Source organism: Pituophis catenifer, unplaced genomic scaffold (genome assembly GCF_029215685.1).
Source record: "Pituophis catenifer annectens isolate HBS135680 unplaced genomic scaffold, rPitCat1.0.hap2 SCAF_1, whole genome shotgun sequence".
Lineage (NCBI taxonomy): Eukaryota > Metazoa > Chordata > Lepidosauria > Squamata > Colubridae > Pituophis > Pituophis catenifer.
In genome coordinates, this window is record NW_027256881.1 from 6316764 (window position 1) to 6344551 (window position 27788).

General features: G+C 38.8%; 1 protein-coding gene across 6 annotated transcripts in view; it reads right to left on the minus strand.

Moving 5' to 3' along the window:
- Window positions 1-1811: 1811 nt before the first annotated feature.
- The window catches only part of MSI2 (musashi RNA binding protein 2), a 648294-nt gene continuing 622317 nt past the window's right edge, over window positions 1812-27788 (minus strand). For 2 of the 6 annotated variants that reach the window (XM_070932029.1, XM_070932034.1), the window contains 3 exons: window positions 14152-14360; window positions 11746-11823; window positions 1812-7674 (listed from right to left, as the gene is read on the minus strand). In XM_070932029.1, coding sequence (XP_070788130.1) covers window positions 11782-11823; window positions 14152-14360 — 251 coding nt within the window. In that variant the 3' untranslated portion in view covers window positions 1812-7674; window positions 11746-11781. The remainder of the gene's footprint in view (window positions 7675-11745; window positions 11824-14151; window positions 14361-27788) is intronic. The other 4 variants (XM_070932033.1, XM_070932031.1, XM_070932032.1 and 1 more) reach the window with 3 other exon arrangements.

Below are 27788 nucleotides of genomic sequence, written 5' to 3' on the forward strand. Positions count from 1 at the left end.
CAATCAACGAGTGGAATGGCTTGCCTTCAGAAGTTGTGGGTGCTTCATCGCTGGAAGTCTTTAAGAGGAGATTAACATATGAAGAATGGTTGCAGGAACTGGATAGGTCTAGTTTAATGAAAAGAAGGACTAGGGGAGACATGATAGCAGTCTTCCAATATCTCAGAGGCTTCCACAAAGAAGAGAGGGTCAACCTATTTCACAAAGCACCTGAAGGCAGGACAAGAAGCAACAGATGGGAACTAATTAAGGAGAGAAGCAACCTGGATTTCCTGACAGTGAGGACAATTAATCAGCGGAATAACTTGCGTTGTGAATGCTCCAACACTGGAAGCTTTCAAGAAGAGACTGGACAGGGTCTCCTGTTTGAGCACAGGGTTGGACTAGAAGACTTCCAAGGTCCCTTCTTGCTCTATTTTGATTGATTGAAATGTTCTATTGAACTTTTCCAATAATTCAATTTGTATAGTAGTATTTCTGAAGATTTAACCGGGCTCGGAAGAACAAGCATTAAGTATCTTGATATTGAATGTGCCTGAGAAATGGCTGGACAAAGAGATGATCCTTTTGTAAGGATGTTACTTTACAATCTCAGCCTGTCTGGTGCCTCTAAATAAATAGTTTTTAGAATTCTGGCTTGTTTTATCTGATTAGAGATAGCTACCATGACCCAACAGACCCACTTTATTTTCTGAGTACTCCATACTGGTGCAAAAGTAATTCCTACTGAGCTGGACTAGTCTTGAGGAAAAGATCGACGGGGATGGCAATATTTTTCAAGTGCCGGAATAAATACCAGCATCCCTATGGTCATTTAGCAACTGGTTCATATTTATGATGATTGTAATGTCCTGGGGTCATGTGATCATCTTTTGTGACCTTCTGACAAGCAAAGTTAATGGGGAAGCCAGGTTCACTTAACAACCCTGTGGTAGGAGGACATGCCCTATTGTCTCTCATTCCATGTTCAGGGCACAGAAGAATGAAGTTCCTGGAAAGCAGATTCCAGTTGAACATTAAGAAAAAGTTCCTAACAGAAAGAGAAATTCAATAGCAGAATAGAATGATGGTGGCCTCCCCTTCCCAGGATATGTTCAGCCAGATGATTGATGGCCATCTACCAGAGATGCTTTAAAATGGACTCCAGAAGAGGGAGCTAAAGTCAATGGCTCAGATGGTTCCTTCCAAGTCCATAATTCTGAGTTCAGTGGGACTTTCTAGAATTTGGGCCCACAGATATGCCGTTTTAATGTGATGGATGCAGAAAAGGCTTTATTTAGTGTCACGGTGTCAGAAAGGTCTCCTATCAAGTGGTTTTCCTTTCAAGTCTCCTTGGTTTTGAAACTGCAACCAGTAATCTTGTACTTTAAATATTCTGTATTTTACAAGGGGTCTGAAGTGTTTCATCTACCAGAGATGGGCCATAGTCAGAATATTAATCATCCTTAGTTAAAACCAGAATGACTAAATAAGATTCCAGCGCCAGGAGAGATTGATGATCAGTGGAAGATTTTCCAATAGCCTTCTCTGCCACCTGCTGATAAAAAAAAATCTATCATTTTAGGGAACAAAAATTCATATCATAGCGAGCTCTGGAAATCTTTTTTTTTCAAGATTAAAATGATGCTTTCTAAAATATCCTTTCTTCTGCAACAAGGTAATTAAGAAATGATGATGACATCTACCTGGAAAATATGGACAATTTCTGAAATCAATGCAGGCAAAGGGAACAGAAATAGTTGTCAAATGATAGATGCAAATGATACAAACACACCGAAGTTCAAAACAGGTTTTTTTTATTATTTTTTTTTCTGAGACAAACACATTGATTTTCTGGACCACAGTAGAGGATGGAAACCTTTCACAAACTTATTTATTTGAAAATACAAATATAAAATTATACTTTCCACATCTGTGATGTGAGAGACCCCCATCCATGTAGTATTTTTACAACAGGGCTTCAGAAAGCCATACACAGAGACCTGAAAGATGCTTGATATATATAGATACACGTGTATATATATATCTATATATATATACACACGTGTGTGTGTGTTTGTGTGTGTGTGTATATATATATATTTATATATGTATATAAAAAATCACTACCAAAGTTCGCATCAGTTCATACTAAAATATAAAAGGAAGGGGCTAGGCCTGGCCACTGTGTCACTGCTGATTAAATACCTTTAGAGGATCCTTCTCCAGCAAGGTTTGTCCAAATATGTTGGGATTGTGAGAGCTGAGGCCCCAGCGTAGTTGGAGGGCACCTGGCTGGGGAAGGCTGAAAATTTAGAATTATCTGAAAATGCTGAAACTTTACATTGGGTTACTGATGGAATTCCAAGACATGTACAACATATATAATGAGATTACCTGCTATCACTAGAATTCAAAATGATACATCCCACGTGTGGTGGCTTATATACAGAACACAGGTTATATAGTATGGGTGACTTCAGTTTGTTTTTTTGTTTTGAAACAAAATTCGGTAAAGACAATACATTCTGATTGTTTGGTTACTGGCGAACAAACAGCTTTGCTTCGGAACTTTTATTTTTTTATTTATTTTTTTGGTAGAATTCTTATTACAGTATTAAAGTATTGCTTAGCTGGCAGAATCTCATGTAGTGCTTGCACACGGTGAGAAATGGATTGGAATTAGATTCTGCACCCTTTATGAAACTCTACAGTGTATTGATGCAGATTTTTTTCCCCTTGAATCTGCCAGTGTGTCTAAGGCCCCCGTCACTCAAAATATAGTTAGACCAGCTTCAGTCTGCTTTTCCAACCATTTTACTTGGCAGAAAAAAAAAAAAGAACCCCAAACCAAAAACAAGTAGGAAACCTTTCAAGCAAATACACTAAGGAGTAAAAAATAAGTAGTTAGTGTTTTTTTTGTAAACAATTTTATATGCAATATATATATATTATATAACCATGGCTGACATTTGAGGAAAAATGTAGTAAAACTATATTGCTTTAGTCTTTTTTTGTGTGTCTTGCATTGAATTAGATGGAAAATGAAACAGGATGTTTTTGGTGACTGGAGTCCCTAGCCCACATTCATACTCCAGACTGAAAGAGCTGTGCAGGGTTAATGGCCGGGTGGAAAAGTAAATTAAAAGTCTGTACACCTTTCAGGTCATTATTATTTACCAACAATTATCCAATGATTCAACTAGCCTAGCAGGATGTGTCACATTCATCAGCTTGCGTATATACTGCTGTACAAGAGAAAGAAAAATTACAGCAAGAGAGCCATGCTACCTTAAAGTCCAAGCTACTAATTCAAATCAAAAGAAACATTATGCAAATAGGAAATTAAAAAAAAAAGGGACAGGTTGCTCTTTGTTTTAATCAAGTCAACTTCCAACTGAAAATTGGATGAGAAGTTGTTTTTTTCCCCTTTGGCGGGAAGAGAAACCAGATGAACAAAAAACTCCAACAGCCTAGGGGTGAAATTCTGGCCCTTTTGTTCAAGTAAGTAGCAAAAAACCAAACCAAAACAAAATGTATTTCACTATGCTACATGACTTCTAATTTTTTAAAATCCTTTTGACACCTCTTACTGGGTTTCTAATATCCCGATTGCTTTATCAATATATAACTTGGTTTGAGGCACAAAATAGCATTTTTCAATGCTCTCCATGGAAATGTGTAAAGCAAGGGTGTCCAGCTGTGGCAACTTTAATTCCTGTGGACTTCAACTCCCAGAATTCTCCAATTATGCTGGCTGGGAAATTCTGGGAGTTGAAGTCTGTAGGTCTTAAAGTTGCCAAGGTTGGACAACTTTACACCAGGTTGGACAACCTGGTGTAAAGTATCTACTGTTGTGTACTAATGGGGCATTTTGCACCATTGAACTGCACTTTTGATTTTTGCTAACTCCAAAAGAAGAGTATCCACAAGATAAGGGGGGGGAATAAAAGAATCAAGATGGAGCCCACAACCATGTGATCAAAGCGCCAACCATCGCGAGGTGCGTACAAATGGAGCAGGGCTACGATCACATGGTTGTGGTGGATGCCATCTTGAATTTTGCTTCCTCTCTGCAGGACCCCCCCCCTCTGAACAAGGCAATGTTTTTCAAATGAGATTCGGAACAGTACAATGCTGGGATGGCAATGTATGTCTGTTCTCTTGATTGTGGCTGAACCGTCTGCGTTTAAAATTAATTTCCCCAAATGGAAACAAATTCTCAAATCTTTCAGTATGGACGTCTAGATGAGTGAGGGAAGAAAATGAACTTTACTCTAGGCAGTCACCTAAAAAATATACCAGGTTCCACACAAGTCGTGCTCTGGGCACAACTATCTAAAACATATTCACAGAGATTATCACCTTTTCTTCGGAGTATTCTTTCTTTTAAAAAAATACTTTTTTTCTCTTTGCAAAATCATTTCATTATACCATGCCTCCCTTTTTTATTTTTATTTTAAAAAATAAACTAAAAAATCCAGTTTTGCATATCTAGCATTAGCATTTAAGGTAGTATGGCACACCCTTTTTTAATAAAAGTTGAAGGGTGGGGGAATCTGCAAAATGCTGCAGTAGTTTTGCCAACGTTTATTTTCTTTCTTTCTTTCTTTCTTTCTTTCTTTCTTTCTTTCTTTCTTTCTTTCTTTCTTTCTTTTTTCTTTCTATATTGTGAAGCCTTTGGTTAGTTTGAAACCACATGAGATCAGCAGAAAGTAAAAGAGCGAAAAAAAGAAATTAAATAAAAACAAAAACCTGCCCCAAAATTATTAGCATTTCTTTTTGCCTTAAATAAGAGAAAGTTCTATCCTTACTGGTCCTAAATCTGAATAACTACATCTATGTATTTAACCTTAATTACAATACAACTACAATATGTACTGGAAGAGGAAGAGAAGAGAAAGGGGTATGTGTGGAAGGGTGTCACTACACTAGAATCAGGACAGCACTCTTACAAGATAGTCATTTTTATACATTATTAACATACAACAATGATCAACAAAGAATCTTCTATGAGGTGCCAGAGACCGAGGAAGGAGGAGGAGAGGAGGAGGAGAAACACATGATAGTCTACAGTACAGGCACACTGTTCCCAGAAACTCCACCAAGGAAGCTCTGTGAAGAACCAAAAGAGCTCCATCGTTTAAAAGGAAATCCACCCTCAGGAACTCCTGATAGGCTGCACATGGATGGCGTCTATCTTGATTAAAATGTAATCATAATTAAAAAAAAATCCCTGACTTTTTTCTTTTTTTTTTTCTCACTCTTTTTAATTTTTTTTTTTTTTTGTAAAAACACACTCAAGTCTCAGGGAATTAGTTGGTGATTAATTCCTTCTATTTATTTCATTTCATTTTTATTATTTTTTTTTTTTTTAGTGTACTACTTGATCAAGTCTCAATAACTTTAAAAAGCGTCCAGCATTCTGGCTTTTAAACCTGGTTGGTTTTTTTTCCAAAAGAAGAAAATAAAAACTTAAAACATACAACAGCCGTCCCTCTCCAGCAAAACACCTCATTTTTGCTGTCTACTTTAAAAATTTTGGGGGGGGGGATAAGATTCTTCCCCTCCTCCTTACAGTTCGCCTTGTGGTGCCTCCGTGAGTAATTGAAGATGCTTTGCTGTAACTTGTCTATTGAACATCTATGTTAGCCTACTGGTTAGTAAAATTTTACAAAAATAGGAGTGCAGCAGCTTTTTTTTTCTCTTAACAAATGTCTCATTCAGTGTCTTATTCTGGCTGTACCTAGAGTACCAAATTTATAAACGTAACAATTTAAAAAAATATTAATAAAACTTGTCAATATTAATGCTTAAAAAAAGAATATATCCACACTATAGTTATGCTTGTAATATCACCTACTGTGTTGTACTTGGAGTTGCTGTTGCCAGCCTATTTGACCCATATTTAAAAAATTAAATTAAAAAATATCCTTCATAAGTCTCCTCCCCAGCAGAGGACCATATATATAACAGCCAAACATTAAACATGTGCAAATCGGAAATTGTCAGTTTTCCCCTACCAGTCACAGTGCAATGATGTTTTTTATACATTTTTTTTTTCAAATCTGTTTTCATCTACAATAAATTAAGCTTCTCTTGCCTCTAGGGTGACAAACTTGTAGCACTGAGGTATTCATAACAATTTGTTTAAAATAAACCTTTGCTTTTTTTTTTTTTCTAATTTGTGAATTAGAAAAGAATGGAAAAAAAAAAGAATGGGTAAAAAAAAAAGGGTGAGAAGATGCATGCTTTAACTGCCCCTCCCCACAGCTGGGAGCTTCCAAGACGTCAAGACTGGCTTGGTGCAAAGGCTGCAGGCCACAGGGGCGCTGACAGAGATGGATGGACAGTCAGGTGATCTAAATGGTTAAAAAAAGTGTGCTTGAAACTTTAAATACCTTTTAAATATTAAAAATGTAGCTTTTTCAATCTTGGGAAAAGCAGGGTTGGGTTTTTTTTTTTGTTTTTTTAACTTAAAAATGTAACTAGACTGTTACTTTCAAAGCTGTGCACAGAGGTCTAGTTAATATGCTGGTATGACGCTAGTACAGTTATAAGGTCTAACATCTACAGAGCAAGCTAAAACAGTGTTGATCTAACTGCTACGGGCCAGCTCTGGCAGTCGATCTCACAAGTTTAAAAACATTGGGGCACAATCCAGCGGAAATGTTCCCTGCGTGCGCTGGCGAGATAAATGGGAATTGAGTGAGGACCTCAATGCCCTCATGCATTTTCCATTCATATAAAAAGTCTTGCAGAAGAGAAGATTCCTGCTGGGATGTGTGCCCCAAATTTTAATCTTTTTCTTCCGCTCAGTACAGAAACTGCCTTAATCTGACTCCATCACAAAAATATTACAATTTCTCTGCTTTAATAGTTTATATGCAAGTTAATGGAATTGTATTTACAGTATTACTATTTTTTAGATTTCACAATTTCAAAAAACCTTATCGCCTCTTTTTTTTTAACAACAAAAAAAATGCACTTATAGAAAAAGGACACAAAAAACTTTGTAGTCCTTACTTTATTGCCGAAAATAGATATAATTAGGTTAACTAATAAAAAGAACTGCTAGAGATCCTGCTACTGAGCCAGCCTCCTATTTCCCATCCAGCATAAAAGAGAGTATTTCCACTTACTTTTCTCGCTTGCTCTAATTCTAAATTCAGCGTGTGCTAAATTCCACCTGAAAAAGCCTTTTCAATTTCAGAATTGGTACCAATAAACTGAAAATTATGTTACCATTTCAGCAACAAAATTACATAAAAAGAAAGAAATAGAGAAAGGGATTAAAAAGCAAAGCAAAGAAACCTTTAAGATATAGAGTATGGTTAGGGTTTTCCTAAATACGCAAAGTAGCAGATCTACTTTGATTATAAGCCTATGTCAAAATACTACAAAAAAGTGATTAAAATAGATCTCAAAGGGGAAAAAAACATCAAGAAAAATAATAACATGAACAAAAATGGATTATATGTATATACACATTTGTTTTAAAAAGCTGTTGTTCTATATAGTACAGCAGGTTCATGAGATGATACCGATTTTGGACAACCCATATCCATTGAGTGTCACCTCCAGTTTGTGTGGGTTACTGATGATGGTGCAATGGTCAAAGTCTGAAGACGTGTCACCTAAACATGGAACCATTCAGAAACTTCGCCCTGTCTTGCCTGGACATCCAGATATACTCTACAGTGAATGAAAGATAAAAGAAAAAGAGAAATTGCAATGGTTACATTCTGACCTTTAGAAAAATGCATCTTCTAAGTCCAAGCAGGGACACAAGATCATGTGTTCAACCTGATAGCCCATTTTCTGGCTTCACACAAGTTCTGACTCCACATTTATTTCATGTATTCGATTTGTATTTAACGGGTTCCAGCAATACATTGCACCATAAACTAATCGAATTATCTGCATATATACAACAAGCTACCTACAGCCTGTATCAGTTGTTCCTACTAGATCACTATGGGAGAAACTCCATACTTCTGGGAGGAAGGAGAGTCAAAGCCAAGAGAGAAGGCTTCTCAGGGGCAGCCCCAGTGCTCTGGAACTGCATCCCTGAGACCAGGCTGGCAACCTCTTGGCTGGCTTTAAGAAGGCTATTAAAATCTAAACTGTCAAGGAGGGCTTACCTATTACTTCTGTGCTCTGTATTTTTGTTGTTATTGTTATAGTACATTCTGCTCATTAAATGTTACGATTTAATTTATTTCTGCTCCTTTCATTATACACCCTGGATGTTCTAATTTTTGCATATCATGTAAAACTGTGGAGAATCAAAAGATGGTAACAGGAGACAAATTCAATAAGCAACATTGTGAGGTGGCCTGAAGGACTAGCAGTTGCTTTGGTTGAGCATGCCAGAGGAGGAAGGAAGATGCCGAAGGGTGGCAAGGGGCAACAGGGTAGGTGCGGGCTGCAGAGTGCAGGGTGGTTTCCATAAAAAAAAAAGGGGGGGGCATTTAGGAATGGATTCAGACCTACAACCATCTGATTAGTTTAAGGACCACCGTAAGAAACAGTTTAAAAAAATCAGGTTTGGTCACAAGGTGTCTGAATTTACGATGTCAACAACTTGCAACAGAGATTCCAGGCCCAATAGTAGTATTATTTTAGTACGTGCCTATGTGTGCATTTAAAATGAAACATGGGAAACAGTTCCAAGTCATGTCAAGTTGGAGTGGGAGATTTTAATTTATACATGGAAACTTGCATTTCAATATTCAGCCTGATCAGCCTGTGCAGAAGTATTGTAATCTTCCTAAGCTGATGCCATTCTACTCAGACAAATCGAAGGTATCTAGAAGTATACCAAGTTGCGGAAGGATTGTGTGTCTGCATGCGTGTTTTCTATGTATGTGCGTGAGTCTACGTGTGTATGATCTGTGATGGCAAATAACTTGGACAGAAAGATTGATGAAATTAATAGTTCCCTCAACAGAATGTTATTTAAAGATCTAAGCTAGAGATGGTGGATCGATCCTGGGCATCAGTGCAGATAGTGGCAGCAATGGTTAGATTGAAGTTAGGATTTTCACAGGAAATTCCGGTTTTACAAATAAAGGTTGCTTTGTTGAAACCATGTTGAAAGAGCACAATGACATATGATGAACCAGACTCAGATAAAAATAATTAAGAAATTATCTGCTTGGTAAGTCCACCATTTCATTTTTCAGGCTTGTAGCATTGTGAGCCAAAACAAATGGAGCAATGTGAAATTAGAAGTGATGTGCAACTAATCCATGATGGATTATACAGTTTATAAACTGCAGCATGAAGGATCTTTTAAAAGGTTTGGGTTACATTGCATGATGATAACAACAACAGCAACAACTCAGTTATAGAAGAACTAGTTCTTCTGTGAATGTCACAAATACTCAGTTTCAATGGTCTGAACAAATACCTTCAATAACAATGTGAATAACTATGAAATCCAGTGTATTCCCCAGAGAAGCCTTAATCCTCCTGGTCCTTTTATTCATTTATTCATTTCAAATGCACCACAAGAAACTGTTCCCCTCCCTCCAGACTTAAGCCTCCCATATCAAGAATCCTCTTGGGAAACTTTTATAATGTAATGGTGTACAGAAGATCCTGGCAAAAGTAATCTGAGCTACAGTTTCACTGTAAACACTCCGACAGAATTTCAAGCCTCAAAAAGAGCCTTGGTAGTACAGTGGTCTAAAGCACCCTGTTATTAAGAACAGCTGCCTGCAATTATTGCAGGTTCGAATCTCGCCAAGGCTCAAGGTTGACTCAGCCTTCCATCCTTTCTAAGGTAGGTAAATTGAGGACCCAGTTGTGGGGGCAATAAGCTGACTTTGTATAAATATACAAAAGGATGAAGGCTATTGTTGAGCACATTGTAAGCCGCCCTGAGTCTCCGGAGAAGGGCGGCATATAAATCAAATTTAAAAAATAATAATAATAATAATAAAAAAAAAGCCACAGCCATTTTAGCTGGTGTTGGTTGAAAAGTTGACTTTCAGTAAGGCTCTCTCTGGGAACCTTTGGTAGGTAGCCTTGCTCCTAAGCGAGATTTTTAGACCTCAAACATGACGGTGAATAATCCCTGGAGTGCATGTCTGAGCATCTAATCTCAACTTCTCTCCTGCGCGCTCTTCTTGGGTTACAGTGACAGATGTGAAATTCTCATGCTGAGGAGATGGATTGTTCCAGTTAAAAATATATTAGAAAAGGCCAGCCTTGCCTTGTCTACCACTTTCTGCTCATCTTTTGAATAGCTATAGTGAGTCCTTTCCTGAGGCAACAAACGTCCTCAAAACAAGGGTAACAAAGAAGGATGAACAGTCACGGAAACTGTGGTTTATCTTGCCCGTGAACGTCTTGGCACCCACTGTCCAAGGAGGATCTTTTTCCTTTGTGAAAAGTAACTTCAAGGACACCTTCTTGGCTTGCCAGTCTTTATTATGGGCTTTATGAGGTGAATGCATACAGCATGCTAATTGGTTAAACAATGTTCTCACCTTATGACTCTGTTTAACATTTCTCTATGCTAGCAACAAGAAATTATTGGGACTTGCTTTTGAGGATCATTAGCAGATCTCATTTTTGGCAGAAAATAGAGACCAAATCCGTTTCTGTCAGCATTAATCAGGAACTACACACCTTGAACCATACAAAAAGTGTGTGCATACCATGCATATGGAGAAGAAGTCCTTTTTACTCTGAGGTAATTTTATGTTTTCCTGCCTGCTTCCCTACATGTCAGTCCTGAAACTCATGCAGGGCAACTGAGCTTTCAGGAAGACTTCTACCAAAGCCAAAGTTAAATGACTAGGCAAGTTTTGTACATTCAGGCTTCATTATGGTGTATCAGCCACACAGCAACACATGAATCGTATCTGGTGAATGTCACAAGTATTTCGTTTCAATGGCTTGAAGAAGTACCTTCCCCAAGAGAAGGCACAACCATGAAATCCTGTGTGCTGCCCCCAAATGTCTTTCAGTTGCCCGAAGATACTTTCCAAAGCATCATACCTTTTAGAAGCTTTTAAAGATCTTAATTTGATCATGACCAGCTCCTTCCACCCTTTCCCACATTCAGTGAATTGGGTTCATCTTCACACATGAAAAATGCGTTTGTTTCAGCAATCACACTTTTAATTTCATGCTCTGATTTGGAAATTAGAATTCATGCAATAGATTGAGTACACGGTTAAAATTAGCAACAATTTCTCACATTTTCCTTACGTTATCCTTGTTATGGCTCTGTTTTAAACTAAATGTTTATAATTGGAAGTATAAAAAAATACTGTGTTAAAAGTCATAGGTAAAAGAGGAGGAAACAGGCGGGGATCCAGAATATACATTACTGTAATAAGTGCTTTTTTTTAAAAAAAATCTGTTGAAATTTAATTCCTAATTTTCATGTTTGTTCTTTAAGAACAAATCACAAGTATTGTGCTTACAGTCTTTAGCATAAAAATGAATTAGTTTTTTAAAAGCATTACAATTTTAAAAAGAGTTTCTTTAACTAATGGCTAAGTAGATTTTCTCTCAAACATTTGAGTAACCCCCAGTATTTAGAATTGTTTTAAATAATCATAGCATAAACATTTTAACTGCTGTAAGCACTATTTTTTCCAGAATTGCTTCAAGTTTCCAGCCCAAAAGGTTGATTTTAAAATGTTTAAGAAAAAAATAAAATAAAGGAAGAAGGTATCAGAATTTAACCCCCCGACAAGAGGGAAGGGATATAGTAGAAAATATAAATGCTATACATTGATATACCTCCAAGTGAGATGGCAACCAACCCTGTGTAACGTTTCAGTGGTATCCATTTGTAAAAGCCGTTGCAATCAAAGGCCCCTAAAATTGTACAATTGCAATTGTTACTAATGTCATACAAGGGAAGAGATGATTTTATTTACTGTTTTGCATGAATTATCAAAAATTATCAAGTCTTGGTGTTGCTAGCATGAATATTGTTGCCATCTGTTCTTGCTCATATATTTGCAAGCTCAAATTGAAGGGTGCTGAAAAGTAAATTTGAGTATCCTTAAACTGCTGTTAGTAAATGGATGGCACAAATGTATTAAAAAGGCAGACACTTTTTGAAAAAAATATTAGCGATGAAATTAAAGAGACAGCTCTGTAGACGCAAAATAATTTAAAAGACTACGCCGGTGCAGACAAAACATAATGCTGACTGCGGCGTGATTCTTTAGAAGACAGACCACAGCGAAGGTCAGCAGCACACACCCTTTTCCAGAACAATCCAATTTTTTTTCTATAGGTGCAAAATGCAAATGAGGGTGCTGTTAAGCGGGGGTAGATGGCAGTTTAAATTGATGTGGGTCTTATCAGAATCATCTGTATTTCATCACATTCCGTTGGTCCAATGGGATTTACCAGCAACCCAGGTGACATTACAAGGGGAAAGAAATGAAACAAATGAATGCTTGGGCTATTTTTTAGCAAGTAAAATAATTTGAGGAACTTGTCTGCATTTTTGAGACAAAATAACCCAATTATGTCCATGCGTGTGCATGTCTGTGAATTTTTTTCAAAGTTGCTTTAAACTCATTTTATTAACTAGTTACGAAGATACGCAGCAGGACATTCATGCTACCACACACAATTTGAAAACAGCAGAATTAGAGGAAATGAACATTGCATGCAAAATTTGCACTCCCAAATTAGTATTTCTCCCCCCAAATTAGTAATTGCACCACGTTAATGTTCAACATTGTTGTTATTTATTTGAGAAAAGGTATGTTGCACAACTTGCTAACATTTCTGTGAATAATTAGGCCCTTCAAGTTTTATTCACATTATATTTCCCCTACCTCCTATACTACTCTTTTGCTTGGGATTATTAGAGCCATTCTCAAGGGAGAGATATAGTTTAATTTGGTCATGTGTTTAATTGGCTATTAAAGTGCAGGGCATGGCAACTTCCCAATGCTTCAGTTCTAACCTGGCTAAGAAGAAAGTGGGCATTCAATTTGCACAATGCAATTATAGACCATCCCTTCTTTCCCATGTTGAAGTCATAAGAGTGCGTCTATAAATGACGCAGATGTCTTATGCATACATCTGTTACACTAATGAATTTAATACAGAAATGTGTCTTGAGGAATACTCAGAGCTACAGCCTTTTCTAAGATACGGGCTTGCCAACGAGATACTTTGGGTTACTTAAAATTAGCTCAGTGTACAATCTTTATTTGTTCATTTCTGAAAAGCTGTCCTTTTGTTTTTTTTCCCAGGATTCCAACATAAACTGCTTGCAAAGACATTAAAACATCAGTAGTCCTTGAGTTACAACACTTCATTCAGTGACCATTCAAAGTTACAATGGCACTGAAAAAAGTGACTTATGACCATTTTTGACACTTACATCCATAACAGCATCCCCATGGTCACGTGATCAAAATTCAGACACTTGGCCACTGACTCATATTTAGGATAGTCACAGCCACCTGGGATCACATGATCCCCTTTTGTGACCTTCTGACAAGCAAAGTCAATGGGGAAGCCAGATTCACTTAACAACTGGGTTACTAACTTAATGACTGCAGTGATTCACTTAACAACTGTGGCCAGAAAGGTTGTAAAATGGAGCAAAACCCACTTAACAAATGTCTCACTTAAGAACAGAAAATTTAAGTCGAAGACTATCTGAAAGATGAATCATCTGGCCGAGTTTAGGGTACAGAATCTTTGCAGATGTTCTTAACAAAAAAAGACACATCCCATGGGAAAGAAAAAATTAGTGTGCTCCACAGCTTGATATATCTGTGTTTTCCCTTTCTTCCATTGGTATAAATACAGTATGTTAAACGGGCATCTCTCAATTGCTATGTAACTGAAATACGGGAATCCAATACACATCCAATTTCTGGCAAAAAAAATTAATCTGAATGTGGGGTCTGGCTGAATGTGGTTTCTAGCAAGTCCAGAGAAATAGGTAGTATGCAGTCTCTATCAAAATGGCAGTCCTCTGTTATATGGAATCTATAGATCCTCTGTGTGTGAATAAATAGATTCAAGGCAATGTCCAATTCATAGGACAGGGCCCCAGACCGTGTTGCTTTGAAAGGTTCCATAGAAGAGCATTGCAGGGCCAACAGATTTTATTCACTCTAGAGCTTCTGCAAGAGAAGAAACAGGAAGACAAAGAGAGTTACTTACAGCAATTCCATGCCCAAAGCCAGAGCCAGGCTGGGGGCTGGCAGCACTTATGTAGTTACCCACACCGGAGTCTTGACTGGCTGTACCGTAGAGGTCTGCAACTGGACCCGGGCTGTTTGCCCCTGGAAATCCTCCGGGCCGGGCTGGATTGGAGCCTGCCGGGGAAGCAGGTGCGCCAAAATTCGGTTGAGCACTGTAGCTATTCAAGACTGGTGTGCAGAGAATAAAGCTGGGTATGAGGCCATAAGCTGAGCATGCAGAGTTATTACAAAGCCAAACACTAATAAAAACAGCCTAGGTCCAACTTCTAACACTTAACCAAGGCCATGCGATAAGAGAGCGAGTACTCAATAAAAGTCAGCCCATACTACTAAGAAGCTTAGAGCTCCAAATATAGAGAAATATGTATAAAAAGAGAGAGAGAGAGAGAGAGAGGAAAAAAAAAATCATTCAACACACTACTGCAACCAGAGACTGTATAGGTGGTCAGTTTCACCAAATTATCACAAAAATATGTATTTTCTGACATCTGATTTGATGCTCATGCAGTAGTAAAATGGGTTTTCTAGATCTGGGCACGTTGAGACAGCATTCACATCCCATGCAAACTACAAAGGAACTAGTTTTAGACTACACATTGTGTTAATATTGATATTAATGTTGACAGCAGAGAAAGCAAATCACACTTAGAAAAACTTTTTCGCGTGGGTGGGGGAGGAGCGGAATCCACTGAAAACTTTCAAACAATACATCCCGCCTGCCCGCCCACTTCTTTTACTACGGAAGAGACGTGAAGGTTTGGAGGTTTGAAATGTTTTTTTTTTTCTTTAAATAAAAACAAACAAACAAATGATAATGTAATGGAACACTTGGGAGTGTTTGATATACGGAAGAGGAGTAGTTTTGTTTCCCTTTCCCCTTCTAGTGTGGAGAAACGAGTGCCTTTCTCCCTCTCCAACTATTAATTAGGTAGAATACGAGGAGGAATGAGTAGCCAGAAGCTGAATAAGTCTGCATCCTGAAACTTAATTATTTCCAAAAAGAAAACATATAAATTGTAATAAGACAATCCTTACAGCTGGAACATCTTAGGCAGTTCACTTTCATGACTATTTTTTGTAAAGAGAATTAGATTAGCAAGATTGTCATGGAAAGCACTGAACTGTTAGGTGTTTACTTCAGACTAAGAGAGAGAGAGAGAGACAGAAAGAAAGAAAGAGAGAATTGCTGGAGACCCAAACCCTGCTACCTGTCTATGCTAAGAAAAGCAGAGCTGTTTTCTTCAGCTGATTGTTCATGACCTTTCAAAATGTATGGCTTAATTATTAAATGAACTTTTCTGTCACTAGTCTGTCTGTAATCCCTAGAGATGACGGTACTTGGATATATAAAACAACAACAGCTAGGAGGAAGGATACCTTTCTGGTCATGGCCCTGCCTCAAAACAACGCAACTGGGTCGATGGTGCTATACAGAAGTATGGCCAAAAAAAAAAGTCCAATTAGTGCCTGCAATGGTGGGATGGAAACTCTGCCTGGCTTTATGGGCATTGCATGAAACATAACAACTGGCAGAGCTTTGCTGGCCCTGTCGTGCCACCATCTTGACTTTTCAGCCACATGACATCCCTGGCACTATATGAAGGGAGCCACAGCAAGGAAATAAATCTCTAGAGAGCTGAATTTATCCCAGTCGGACCCAGCACACAAAGGGTTTAACTAACTCTACACCATTAGTTATATTATATGGAAATGCCGAAGCTCATATAGTTCACACATTTTGTTGAACTGATCCTTCAAAGGAAAGAACCGAAGAAGAGCGACAGAAAAGGCAAGGCTCAACATTTCCAAATTCATTTCAAAAGCTGGTTAGTGGAGAACACATTTCCTAAACCCTGGTTGGCCAGACAGACAAGCATCAGTTGGAATGACTTGGCCACCTCAGTCAATGAGAAGGGAGACAGTGCGACCGGATGCTCCCACAACCACAAAGGAAGGACCTAACTGGGGTAGATCGGTTGCAATTAAGCACTTTTTAACATACGTTTTAGGCAAACAAACACACGTTTGAGTACTTTGATTTTCTTTCCATTCATGAAAGATGCAAGTTTCCCGAACAAGTTAACATGGCATGTAAGTCTGATTCTTCCCATTTTCCTCCCTCCCCATGCTGGCTCGGACAAGTTATTACTGTACATCTGAGGTAATTTCACATGAGTTCTCTGTCTGCTCTTTGCAAAAGTCACTACTTTATTCAGGCTCAAGGAGTTATTTGTTTACCTAAGGAAACTGTGCAAATATACACATCTGCTGGGAAAGTTTTCAATCTCTTAACAGCCACCTCCATGGTTAGAAAAATAAAATCTGCATGGCTGGTTGGGGATAAACCACATCTAGTTCAGTTTATAGCAATTTCCTGAGCAATGTGTCATCTATGGTTAAAGAACTAGTGTTTGCTTGGTAGAGGGCAAATGGGAAGGGTTGCCTGTTCAGAGAGAGAGGGAGAAACATACAGGTAATCCCCCACTTACGACTGGTCACTTAATGACCATTCAAAGTTACAACAGACCCTCTCCAAAGCTATTTATGACCAATTTTTGAAGTTATGATGGCTTGGAGGTCTTCTAGTTCAATCCCCTGCTCAGGGCATCTTGCACAATTGGCAGTCAGCTCAGTTTCATTGCCACTGACAGCGTCCCATGGTCACATGACTGCAATTTGTGACATATTTTGGCCACTTTCTGGAATTTACTTATAGTTTCTGGCAACCACCCCCCTCTCTCCCTGAACTCATTGCAGAAAATTGATTTGATTAACAGCTGCAGTGGGCGCTTAACCGCCACAAAAAATGTTAAAAAAAAAAAAAGGTCTGGCCTCAGCTTACAACTATAAGAACTGGGCTCAATTCCAGTCGTAAGTCAAGGACTAACTGTAATGTACAGAGAGACGGGGAAGTCCATGTGGTGGCACCGCTTACAACTGACAAGGAGGAAAAGGTGAGCGGGATCAAAAATATGGAAAAACAAAGCCATTTTAAACGATATTGAAGATTAAACGTCAAGCTAACTTTTTCTTTTTTCGTTTTCACTCATGAAGAAAAACATCCAGCTGAGATATTCAGAGGCCTTTTATTAAGTTGCTGGAGCAGACTTTTGTTTTCCAGTTCAGTAAAGTAGATATTGGCCTTCCTGACAGCTCACCAGAATGCTTTCCTTTTGCCAGGCGAATGAACACGTTGGCCTCGGAAAGCAATGACATGCACAGACACACATGGGCTCCACATGGAAGCAGCTTTAAATCGCACCATATGGAAGCCGTGCTTGGTTTGAGCGGAGGAGAAGCTCCTCATAACGTCAGGCAGTTCGGGTAAGGTGGCAGCTCAGCACGCGAACAGTTTAACACTAAAAGTCTGAGGCAGAAAGTTTTAGATAGAATGGGTAGGTGGGTGGGGAATGGGATTTTCTTCTTCTTCTTCTATTGCTTAAAACAGGGGTCCCTAAACTTGGCAGCTTTAAGACTTGTGGACTTCAACTCCCAGAATTCTCCAGCCAGCTAGGGAGAATTCTGGGAGTTGAAGTCCATAAGTCTTAAAGCTGCCAAGTTTGAAGACCTCTGGCTTAAAAGAACCGGTGGTTTCATGGATCCGGAGGTCTTTCATGAGTACTTCCTAAAGAACACAAGGAAGATTTCAGGGACTGACCTGCTCTTTCTCCAGCTTTGCTTAAGCTTGCTGGGACAGAAAAGTCTTCTTTGGAGACCTGGGACTCGGGGTTGCAGTGATGTGCAAGCGGAAGCTCTTCTTTATAGATTGGGTGCCGTACAATTCCATGTGTTAGCAAAGGTGGAAATAAGAAATTGTGGTCTTCTTTGAAGGTAGGAATAAGAATAAGAGCCAGGCCAGACTGGGAAGGACTGAACTGCTTTAGGTGGAGATGGAAGGCAATAACAAACTGATGCATATTGGAACTTAGCGGGACTGTCTCCCCATCTATTTAAGGCCCTGGTTTTATGGACGTTGTTGATAGCTAAGGTATTTTAACGTTATAAAAATACTTTGACAATATGGCTGATCATATGACCCTATTTTTTTTTAAAAAAAACCAAATTGTCCAATTTTAATATCTGATGCAAAGAGATGCCAAGTGGTCAGGGATCTTCCCCATTCCAGAATTAGACCTAAATTCAATTAACATGCTCAGCTAAGAAAGTTTGCACCAAGGAAAATGCAGCCATGCTTCAATCTCTTCTTCCAAATGACCTCTGGTATCTACATCCCCATAGCTGGGGCACCCATTTGTGGAGTCACAGAAATCTAAATAGACTCATTTACTTCAGTAGAGTTGCTCACTTAGATGCCAAGAACAATAAATTGCCAAGTGGATAATTTCAAGGAAAGTAAGAGTGAACACCTAGGATTATATATATATAATCCTAGGTCCTATATCCTATATATATATAAATATATATATATCTTTTTTCTTTTTCGTAGGCTTTTATGTGCATATTCTTTCTAGCCAGGTTTTACCTACGTAAACTTAGTTGTTTACCTTAGTTGTTTACAACCTAGGGTTGTAGAACAACTAAGTTTACGTAGGTAAAACTTGGCTAGAAAGAATATGCAAATATATATATATATATATATATATTCTATTTTCTTTCTTCTTCGTAGGATTTATGTGTGTTTTTCCTCTCTCACCTGGCAGCAGGAACTTGCTGGCTGCCAGAAAAGAAAAAAGCCCAGAATCGAGTGGATGTGATTCTACTGAGCTAGGGCTGCAGAAAAACCTTGGTTACGGAGGAAAAACCTGGCTAGAGGAAAAACATATATATATATTTATTTATTTATACCCCAGTCTCGTCTCTCCCATCCCTCAATCATCCAATCCCTAAATTATTGTAAATTCCCTAAAATACTGTAATTTCCTCACAGAACAACAATCCAGAGCTGACCATATTGGTTCCATGCCCTGTTCTATAGCTTCTTCTGTCAATAGTTGATCAGTTGTTGTATGTCACAAAGTAAAAACGTTTACTTCAATTGGGCTTGGAGATGAATATTTACTGTAACAAGATGGAAAATTATAGCTTAGGGATATATCGATGAAGATTCTCAGTCATCCAGGTAGAACTGCCTGGAAGTCAAGTCATGGCAACTGGATTTATTGTCTTGTTGGATGTGAGACGTTTCGCTGCAGCTTCACCCAAGCAGCTTCTTCAGTCTGAAGAAGTTGGTAGGCGGCAAGTCGTTGGAATCTGCCAACTTCCTAAAATTCTTAGGTGTATTTAAGAAACGTCTCCAAGTACCATACTTTGGAGAAGAAATCCTGAAGTGCGGGGAGACCCCTAAGAATTATAAAAGTTGGCACATTCCAACGATTCTCTGCCTACTCAGATACCCCGCAAACAATTTGTTCCGGCTGAAGAAGCTGCTTGGATGGACAACGAAACATCTCAAACAAGGAGCTTGGTGGCGCAGCAGACTAAAGCAGACTGTTATTAACACCAGCTGCCTGCAATTACTGCAAGTTCAAATCTCACCAGGCTCAAGGTTGACTCAGCCTTCCATCCTTTCTAAGGTAGGTAAAATGAGGACCCAGATTGTGGGGGCAATAAGATGACTTTGTATAAATATACAAAAGTATGAAGGCTATTGCTTAACGCATTGTAAGCTGCCCTGAGTCTCCGGAGAAGGGCGGCATATAAATCAAATTTTAAAAAAAAAACCAAAAAAAAACCCCAAGAAGACCGTAAGTCCAGTTGCCACAATTTGACTTCCAGATTATAGTTTGGATACTTTCTGGAAGTCCAGTTGCCTCTTGAAAAAGCACCTTTGGGATAACCATTACCTGGATGACTGAGAATATCCATAAACTAGCTTTCTTCTGCTCTCAAACACAACCCTTGTAATGGACAAAGCAACCCTGAGAGGAGGCAAAATATGATGGGGTGCCCCTTTGTTTGGTTAACAAATGGTCTTTTCCAGAATTTGTCCACTGTTACCTATGGGTGAAAAGGAGGTGCGTTTGAAGCAGAGGAAATTTTGGGTGTTTCTGAACTAAACTGAGGAGAACCCTGAAGGACAAAACTATGGAAACTGTCTCGCCCAAGACTTTGAAAAAGGGATCTGACACCTTTAAGAAATAAATGAACAAAGGGAATAAGCCAGCTAAGCAGTCACAATTATAGGGTCCACATGAATCAGGGACATGGCCAAAAGGAGTCCTTGTATTCGTTTAGTCTGCTCTTTGCTGAACTGAGTTTTTTAAATGTACTTGAAGTAAAAATGCATTTATGCAACTGCAGTCATGCGTTATGGATGCTCCACTATGTTTTGAAGCATCCCAATCAACTATGCATGTTTTCAGTGAGAGGATAAAATAATGTGGCGTACTTCAGGGCTATTTCATAAAATAGCAGGGTTTAACTTCTGCTGATAATATGTATGCTAGGCATCACAAGGGTCAGGAAAATATTTTCCAGTTTACCACACACAAATCATTGCTTAGGTGTAGTCTTCATTGGTATGCTGATTGTTATCATAGTGCAAGGTGATTTGAAAGGGTCTAGAGATGTGGGGGGGGGGGGAGTTAGAGCAAAAGCAATGCTTTAAAATCTAGGGGGAAAAAAAATCTCCCGGTTGACCTGGATAGGCCACAGATTTGGAAAAGCGTGACATATTACAGTTAGTCTTCAACTTACAACCATTCATTTAATGACCGAAATTACGACAGTGCTGAAAAAAAAATGCCATTGACTGGTTCTTGTACTTACAACCGTCACAGTGTCTCCGCGGTCATGACAACTTTCCCAGGGGGCTTCCAACAAGCAAAGTTAACGGAGGAACTTTGATTCCTTTAATGACCTTGTAATTTGCTTAACGACCGTGTGAGTCACTTAATGATCATGGTAAAAAAAGGTATAGTAAAATCAGGTGCAATTTACTTAATGATTGCATTACATAGCCATAGACGTTCCAATCCCAGTTGTGGACGTAAGTCGAGGACTACCTGTATGTCTTTGTTATGGAGTAAATGAAGAACTTACTTCAGCTGTTTCAAAGCAAGGACAGTGGTAACTGCAGCAATTTCTCTTATACTGATGATGACTATAAGAGTGTAAGTGGTAATTATCCACTTCTTATCCAAGTATAAGCTGTGGTAGCAGAGTGGTTAGAAATGCAGTCCTTCAGGCTACTTCTACTGACTGCCAACTACCCGCAATTTGGCAGTTTGATTCCTGACCGGCTCAAGGTTGACTCAGCTTTCCATCCTTCCAAGGTTGGTAAAATGAGGACCCAGATTTTTGGGGGGCAATATGCTGACTCTGTAAAACTGCTTAGAGAGGGCTATAAAGCACTGAAGCAGTATATAAATCTAAGTGCTATTGCTGTTGCTATCCTTTGATAAGCCTAAATCAGCTCCCCGTGTATTACTGCATACCTTTATACCTAAGCTTTTTCCTATAAACATTCCTATAATACACTTTGGAAAAATCATTAGAAAGCATTGAGAAAAACCTCCTTTCACTGCTATTAAGTATACCCATATCACACACTGTTTGTGCATTCAGGAACTAGAAAATTTGAACAAAACTATTTAGTATGGTAAATCAAGAGTAATTTCCCACTGCCCAAGGATCACTTCTTATACTAGCCATGGGTGCAGAATTGCCGTGTCACACTCAAATGCAAAAAAAGAAGGCAAAGATTTCGAGATGTTCCAGACATATCTTGATGTCTGTAAAATATTTAACAAAGTGCCATTGTGATTTACAGACTAGTTACATGATAACTGAATCGTAGACAATTAAATGGATATATAGCTGGCTCAAAAATCACACTCCAAGGGTGTTCATCTACAGTTCTTCATCCAAGGGGAGAGATGTGGGCTATCATGAGGTTGGGCCCTGCATCCTTCAATATTTTTATTAATGATGGGGACAAAAAAGTGAAAGGAATTTATAAAAAATAATAAATAGCCTATATCCTAGAAGTTATAAATAAAATTTAAAACATTTATGATGGGTTAAGGAAATGGGCTGAAAAATAACAGAACGAAAATAGTCAAGTGCAAAATCCTTAACTTAGAAAACAGAAATTGAATACATAGGCATAGATTAAGGAATGCATGTGTTGGAAAATATGTTGGAATAGAGAGGATTGCAAACACAATATGATCTTGCAGTGTGTTGGGGCTTCAGAAAAACTGTGTGAAAATTTAGGCTGCCTTAGCAAAAATACAGTTTTCAAATCATGGGATGTAATAGCTTGGTGTTGGTCTGACTCCACCCCAATTGTATCGAATACATAGGTATTAATTTAAAGAGGATCAACAAGGATGATCAGACAAATAGAGAAAAAGTGGAAATGAAAAGATCTGAGAATGTTTATTAGGGAGAAAAGATGAGTGATGGAGAATAGGACAGCACTCCTCAAATATAGAAAGGGTGCCATTTAACTGCCTAGAGTTGCTCGATAAGAGAGATGGAAGGTATACTATTTGAATGAATGAATGAATGAATGAATGAATGAATGAATGAATGAATACTCAAGTCCTCTTCTTCCACTTCAAAGTGCAGGATTTGGAATTACGTAAGACCAGGACCAGAGATAGCCTCAAAGTCTTGAGAATGCCCCCTTATTTAATCAGGCTGGGCCATACCATTTGATAAGAAAAATGAGGATTGGTAATATTTTGGGTGGTGCCTTCTAGATGACCCCACCCCAATACAGACCTCTACAGAAAAGCAACTGCTGGCTGAATATTACAAAAACAAAACAAAACCCAACAACCTTCCTAGCAGTTAATGCAACTCAACAGTGGAATCAATGACCACCCCGGACTCCTGGACAGTGAGCTTCGTCACAACATCTGTGTTCAAACCCAGGCTGGCCGTCTCTGGGGAATGTTTTAAACTGGATTCCTGCACTGAGCAAAGGGTTGGACACAGTGGTCTAAAGCAGGGATCTCCAACCTTGGCAACTTTTAAGACTTGTGGACTTCAATTCTCAGAATTTCTCAGCCAGCTTTGGGAGTTGAAGTCCACAAGTCTTAAAGATGCTAAGGTTGGAGACCCCTGGTTTAAGGTCCCAATTCTCACCTTCTTTCTATATGCTCTACATGTTATAAAATCTTGGGAGAAAGGATTTGAGGGAACTGAAGCACAGCTGGGATCTCATACTCCAATCTCACCAGATGGTTTAGAAACAAATACCTTGGAGACAAGAGGATGTGGCTGACATACTTTCACAGTACAACCGCCCGGATCCCTCAAGGGCCTCAAAAGTAAGCAATGTGATTTTTTTTTTTTAAAGGAGAGAGTAGGAATCTGATTTGGACTAAAAACAAATCTCTTAAATAAGCCCCTAAGAGGGAAGGTGAAAAGGAAAGGATTCACAGAATTTAAGTACTTAAAATCAGATTGAGGCACCAGAGAATATAAATTGTACAGGGTGTGCATGTTTTTTTTTAAAAAAAGAACTTTCTGATTTAAACTAAACCAAAAGCCATTGCTTGATTTTTTTCATCCAGAGGAAGAGTGTTGGCTTTTCCAATGAGGAATGAATCCACATGTTTTACCTTAGGATGCATTTGAATTGCATCATATCAACCAAATCCATCTGAATAAAAGACTCACAGAGTTGGAAGGGACCTTTGAGGTCTTCTAGTCTAACCCCCTGCTCAGGTAGGAAACCCTATATACTCAGGCAGGAAACCCCATTCAGACAAATGGTTGTCCAATCTCTTAAAACCTACAGTGTTGGAGCACTGTACCTGGCGATACCTCTTAATGTACCCTTCCCCCCTTATTTATTTCCATGTTTGGGGAAGAATCGTGTCCAACATTTTCTCTAGCATTTTGTCTTCCTAATAAGAATTCTTCCTAGCACGCATATTGGGTAGAGAAAGCGAAAGAGAATACTATAACTGGGAAATAGCATTTCCTTTAAGTACTACTGAGGATGCTGCTAAGAAGCGACAGAAAACCCCCAGATATCCAGTGTGATCTGAGCCATCAAATGATTAATTGCTTAGCTTTCCTGTGGGGAAAAAAAAGGTTCATGAAAAATATTGCTTTTTAAAAGCATTGCAAATGCAGAGGAATCAAGATTCCAACATGCATATTAGTATACGATGTTTCTGTTCTCATGACATGTTTAATGTAGTCATGGGGATGAGGCTACCATAGTATATGAATGGAAAACCAGGTTAATTGACTCAGTCAATTAACAAAAGTGAGTTATGTTTGGTATTAAATAACACCAAGTCTGCCTTAAGGCTACACTTAACTCCCTTCAGTTAACTCTGCGAAGGGCACTTCCACATGGTGTCACTTGCCATTTCCAGTTCCTTCAAGCTGTTGTTAAGTTAGGTACACTATAAATGACTAAAAAGTGCTCATTTAGTAAATGGTTCCACTTCAGCTTGGAGGAAAAGAGAAAAGAATGCTGTAAGGCCCTATACTGGGGCGTGTGCTCTTCTACATTTTTATTTATTACTTGAGTGAGAGAATTTAAGGGGCCATGTAGGTAGCTGATTGTTTAAATGAGAAAGAAATGAGAAAGAAGATGGTAGTTGAGCAGTGGGGTGATATGGATAGGATGAAAACGGAAGAGGTAGAAAGATAGATCATTCATAAAGTTCTGCGTTTGGGCAAGAAAAAGGTAGGATATAGACACAGGACAGGAAGATCTGGCTTGGAAGTAATAAACATTAAAAGACTCTAGATGTCCTTGTTGGATTACAAGTAAAGCAGGAGGCAGCAGTGTGGTGTAACTGCTAAATAAGCAAACATCATTTTTTCTCCCCAGTGGTCACCTAAATCTCAAACAATCAAAAGATATGCTCCACTACGAGGAACACGGGTGCAGAACTCTGAAATAAGGTGAGACCCAATACAAACTCTTGCATATTTCTCACCTCCCTCTTCTCAATATATTGTCACTTGATCAAGCTTTTCTTGTTGCCTTGAGACATTTCTTCTGAGCCATGGTGGTGCAGCGGTTAGAGTGCAGTACTGCATGCTACTTCAGCTGCCTGCCGGCTGCCTGCAATTTGGCAGTTCAAATCTCACCAGGCTCAAGGTTGACTCAGCTTTCCATCTTTCCAGAGTGGGTAAAATGAGGACCCAGATTGTTGGGGACAACATGCTGACTCTGTAAATCACTTAGAAAGGGCTTCTGGTTGCTTTGTTCAGGAAAGCATATGCCCAAAATACCTTTTTATGGATTTTGCATCTCTTATTTCTCTTGATCTTTCAACAGGTCAAGGTCAAGAGAACACAAAGTATGCATCCATATTGGAAATATTTGTTATTGTACTCAAATAGACTTATATAGGTCTTGATAATACTGTTGCTCTCATTTTTCTCAAAAATGTGCACTGAAAACAACTACAAAGAGCAAAGTGAAATTTTTACCACTCCAGTGTTTTAGCCTGCGAATCACATATGCCAAATACCAGAAAAAATATATTATGCTAAGGAAGCAGCTAGTGTGTAGTGTTTAAAGGCACCAGGCTAATAAATCAGAAGATCATGAATTCTAGCCCTGCCTTAGGCACAAAACCAGCTGGAAAACTTTGGGCCAGTCCCTTTCTCTCAGCCTTAGGGCCAAAACACTTCTGAAAAGGAACCAAATCACTACCACCGCCATCATCATTATGAGAAGCACTTTGGCATAGAGTTAAATACACTGAGTTAGAAAGAGACTGTGAACTTTAGTTCTTCCTTAGACACTCCATCCCTCAACTGTAGGAACAAGGCAAGACCAAACTATTTTCCAAAAGGCACGCACATACACACCAAAAACTCCTGTGCCCTCACAACCAAGGTTTTAATTCTCTTTCATTTTGCTTCTAATCTTGCGACACTTCTAAAAGAACAAACCATATCAGTGGAAACCTAAAAAGAAATTAAGCTGTATACTCAGGTTCTGATCACATTTGCACAGCCTCCTAAACGGTGTCATTTTTAAGTCCAGAAATGAGTTTTTCTACCAGGCAGCCTTTGTGATTTTTTCTTCCAAGCTGTCTGCCATCCTGAGCAATCCGGCAGCTGCGCTGAATCTCCTCACCAATCAGCTGGAGATGAAAACATAATATCCGCCACCAGAAAACCCTAGAATAAGCCAATTCCATTTGATCATCGTGAAGTTTTATGAAGTATAGGGCAAAGCAATACTTTTGAAACAAGTAAAAATAGAAATTCACAAACAAAAATGATGAATTACTATTTTGGGCTCTTCATAAATTGGGGTCAGAGAGGTTGATGATTGCAGAGGGAGGAGGAAGAAAATGCTAAAAGCCACTATAATCTTCAGGTTTATTGGACAGTGGATCTAACCTTCCTGTCAAAGCCAACTTGCAGCTCCAAAATGAGTCTCCAGTGGGAATCTAATAAAGTATGAAAGTCAGGGTTTTTTTTTATCTTCCCCTTTAGGAAACATAATGATTTGCCATGTTGTGGGAAAAAAATGTCCCCACTTCAAATAAGGAATCAAAAGGTTTGGACATAGATGGAAAAAGTATATTTTTCTGTCATGTACAACTACTGCGTTGATTGGGTTCCCAGCCAAAAGAATGCAAAAGGCCCCAAACTAGGCAAGGTTGTGGGTTATATACAGTGGTGGGTTTCAAAAGTTTTTACTACCGGTTCTGTGGGTGTGACTTGGTGGGCATGGCATAGCTTTGTGAGCGTGGCAGGGGAAGGATATTGTAAAATCTCCATTCCCTCCCCACTCCAGGGGAAGGATACTGTAAAATCTCCATTCTGTCCCTGCTCCAGGGGAAGGATACTGTAAAAGGAGCCTTGGTAGTACAGTGGTTTAATGCACCCTGTTATTAACACAGCTGCCTGCAATTTCTGCAGGTTCGAATCTTACCAGGCTCAAGGTTGACTCAGCCTTCCATCCTTTCTAAGGTAGGTTAAATGAGGACCCAGTTTGTGGGGGCAATAAGCTGACTTTGTATAAATATACAAAAGTATGAAGGCTATTGCTTAACGCATTGTAAGCCGCCCTGAGTCTCCAGAGAAGGGCGGCATATAAATCAAATAAAAAAAAAAATCTCCATTCCCATCCCACTCCAGGAGAAGGACACTGTAAAATCTCCATTCTGTCCCCACTCCAGGGGAAGGATACTGTAAAATCTCCATTCTGTCCCCAATCCAGGGGAAGGTTTTTTTTTTTTTTAATTGATTTATATGCCGCCCTTCTCTGGAGACTCAGGGCGGCTTACAGTGCGTTAAGCAATAACGCACTGCAAAATCCTCATTTCCTCCCGATCAGCTAGGACTTGGGAGGCAGAGAATAGATGGGGGAGAATAGAATAGAATAGAATTTGTACTACCGGTTCTCCGAACTACTCAAAATTTCTGCTACCGGTTCTCCAGAACTGGTCAGAACCTGCTGAAACCCACCTCTGGTTATATACCCACAGAGGAATGATACAGAAAGCTAAGATAAAGATAAATCAAACTATAACCTTTACAACAGGAATGTAACATGCGATAAAACCATAGGATGACTTTACAATGACTATTCCAGCATCTCTACATTCTTTTCAACTACTTTCTATCTACCCTATCCTGATGATAGATATTAACATCATGTACCATAAACAATATATACCATATGCCTAT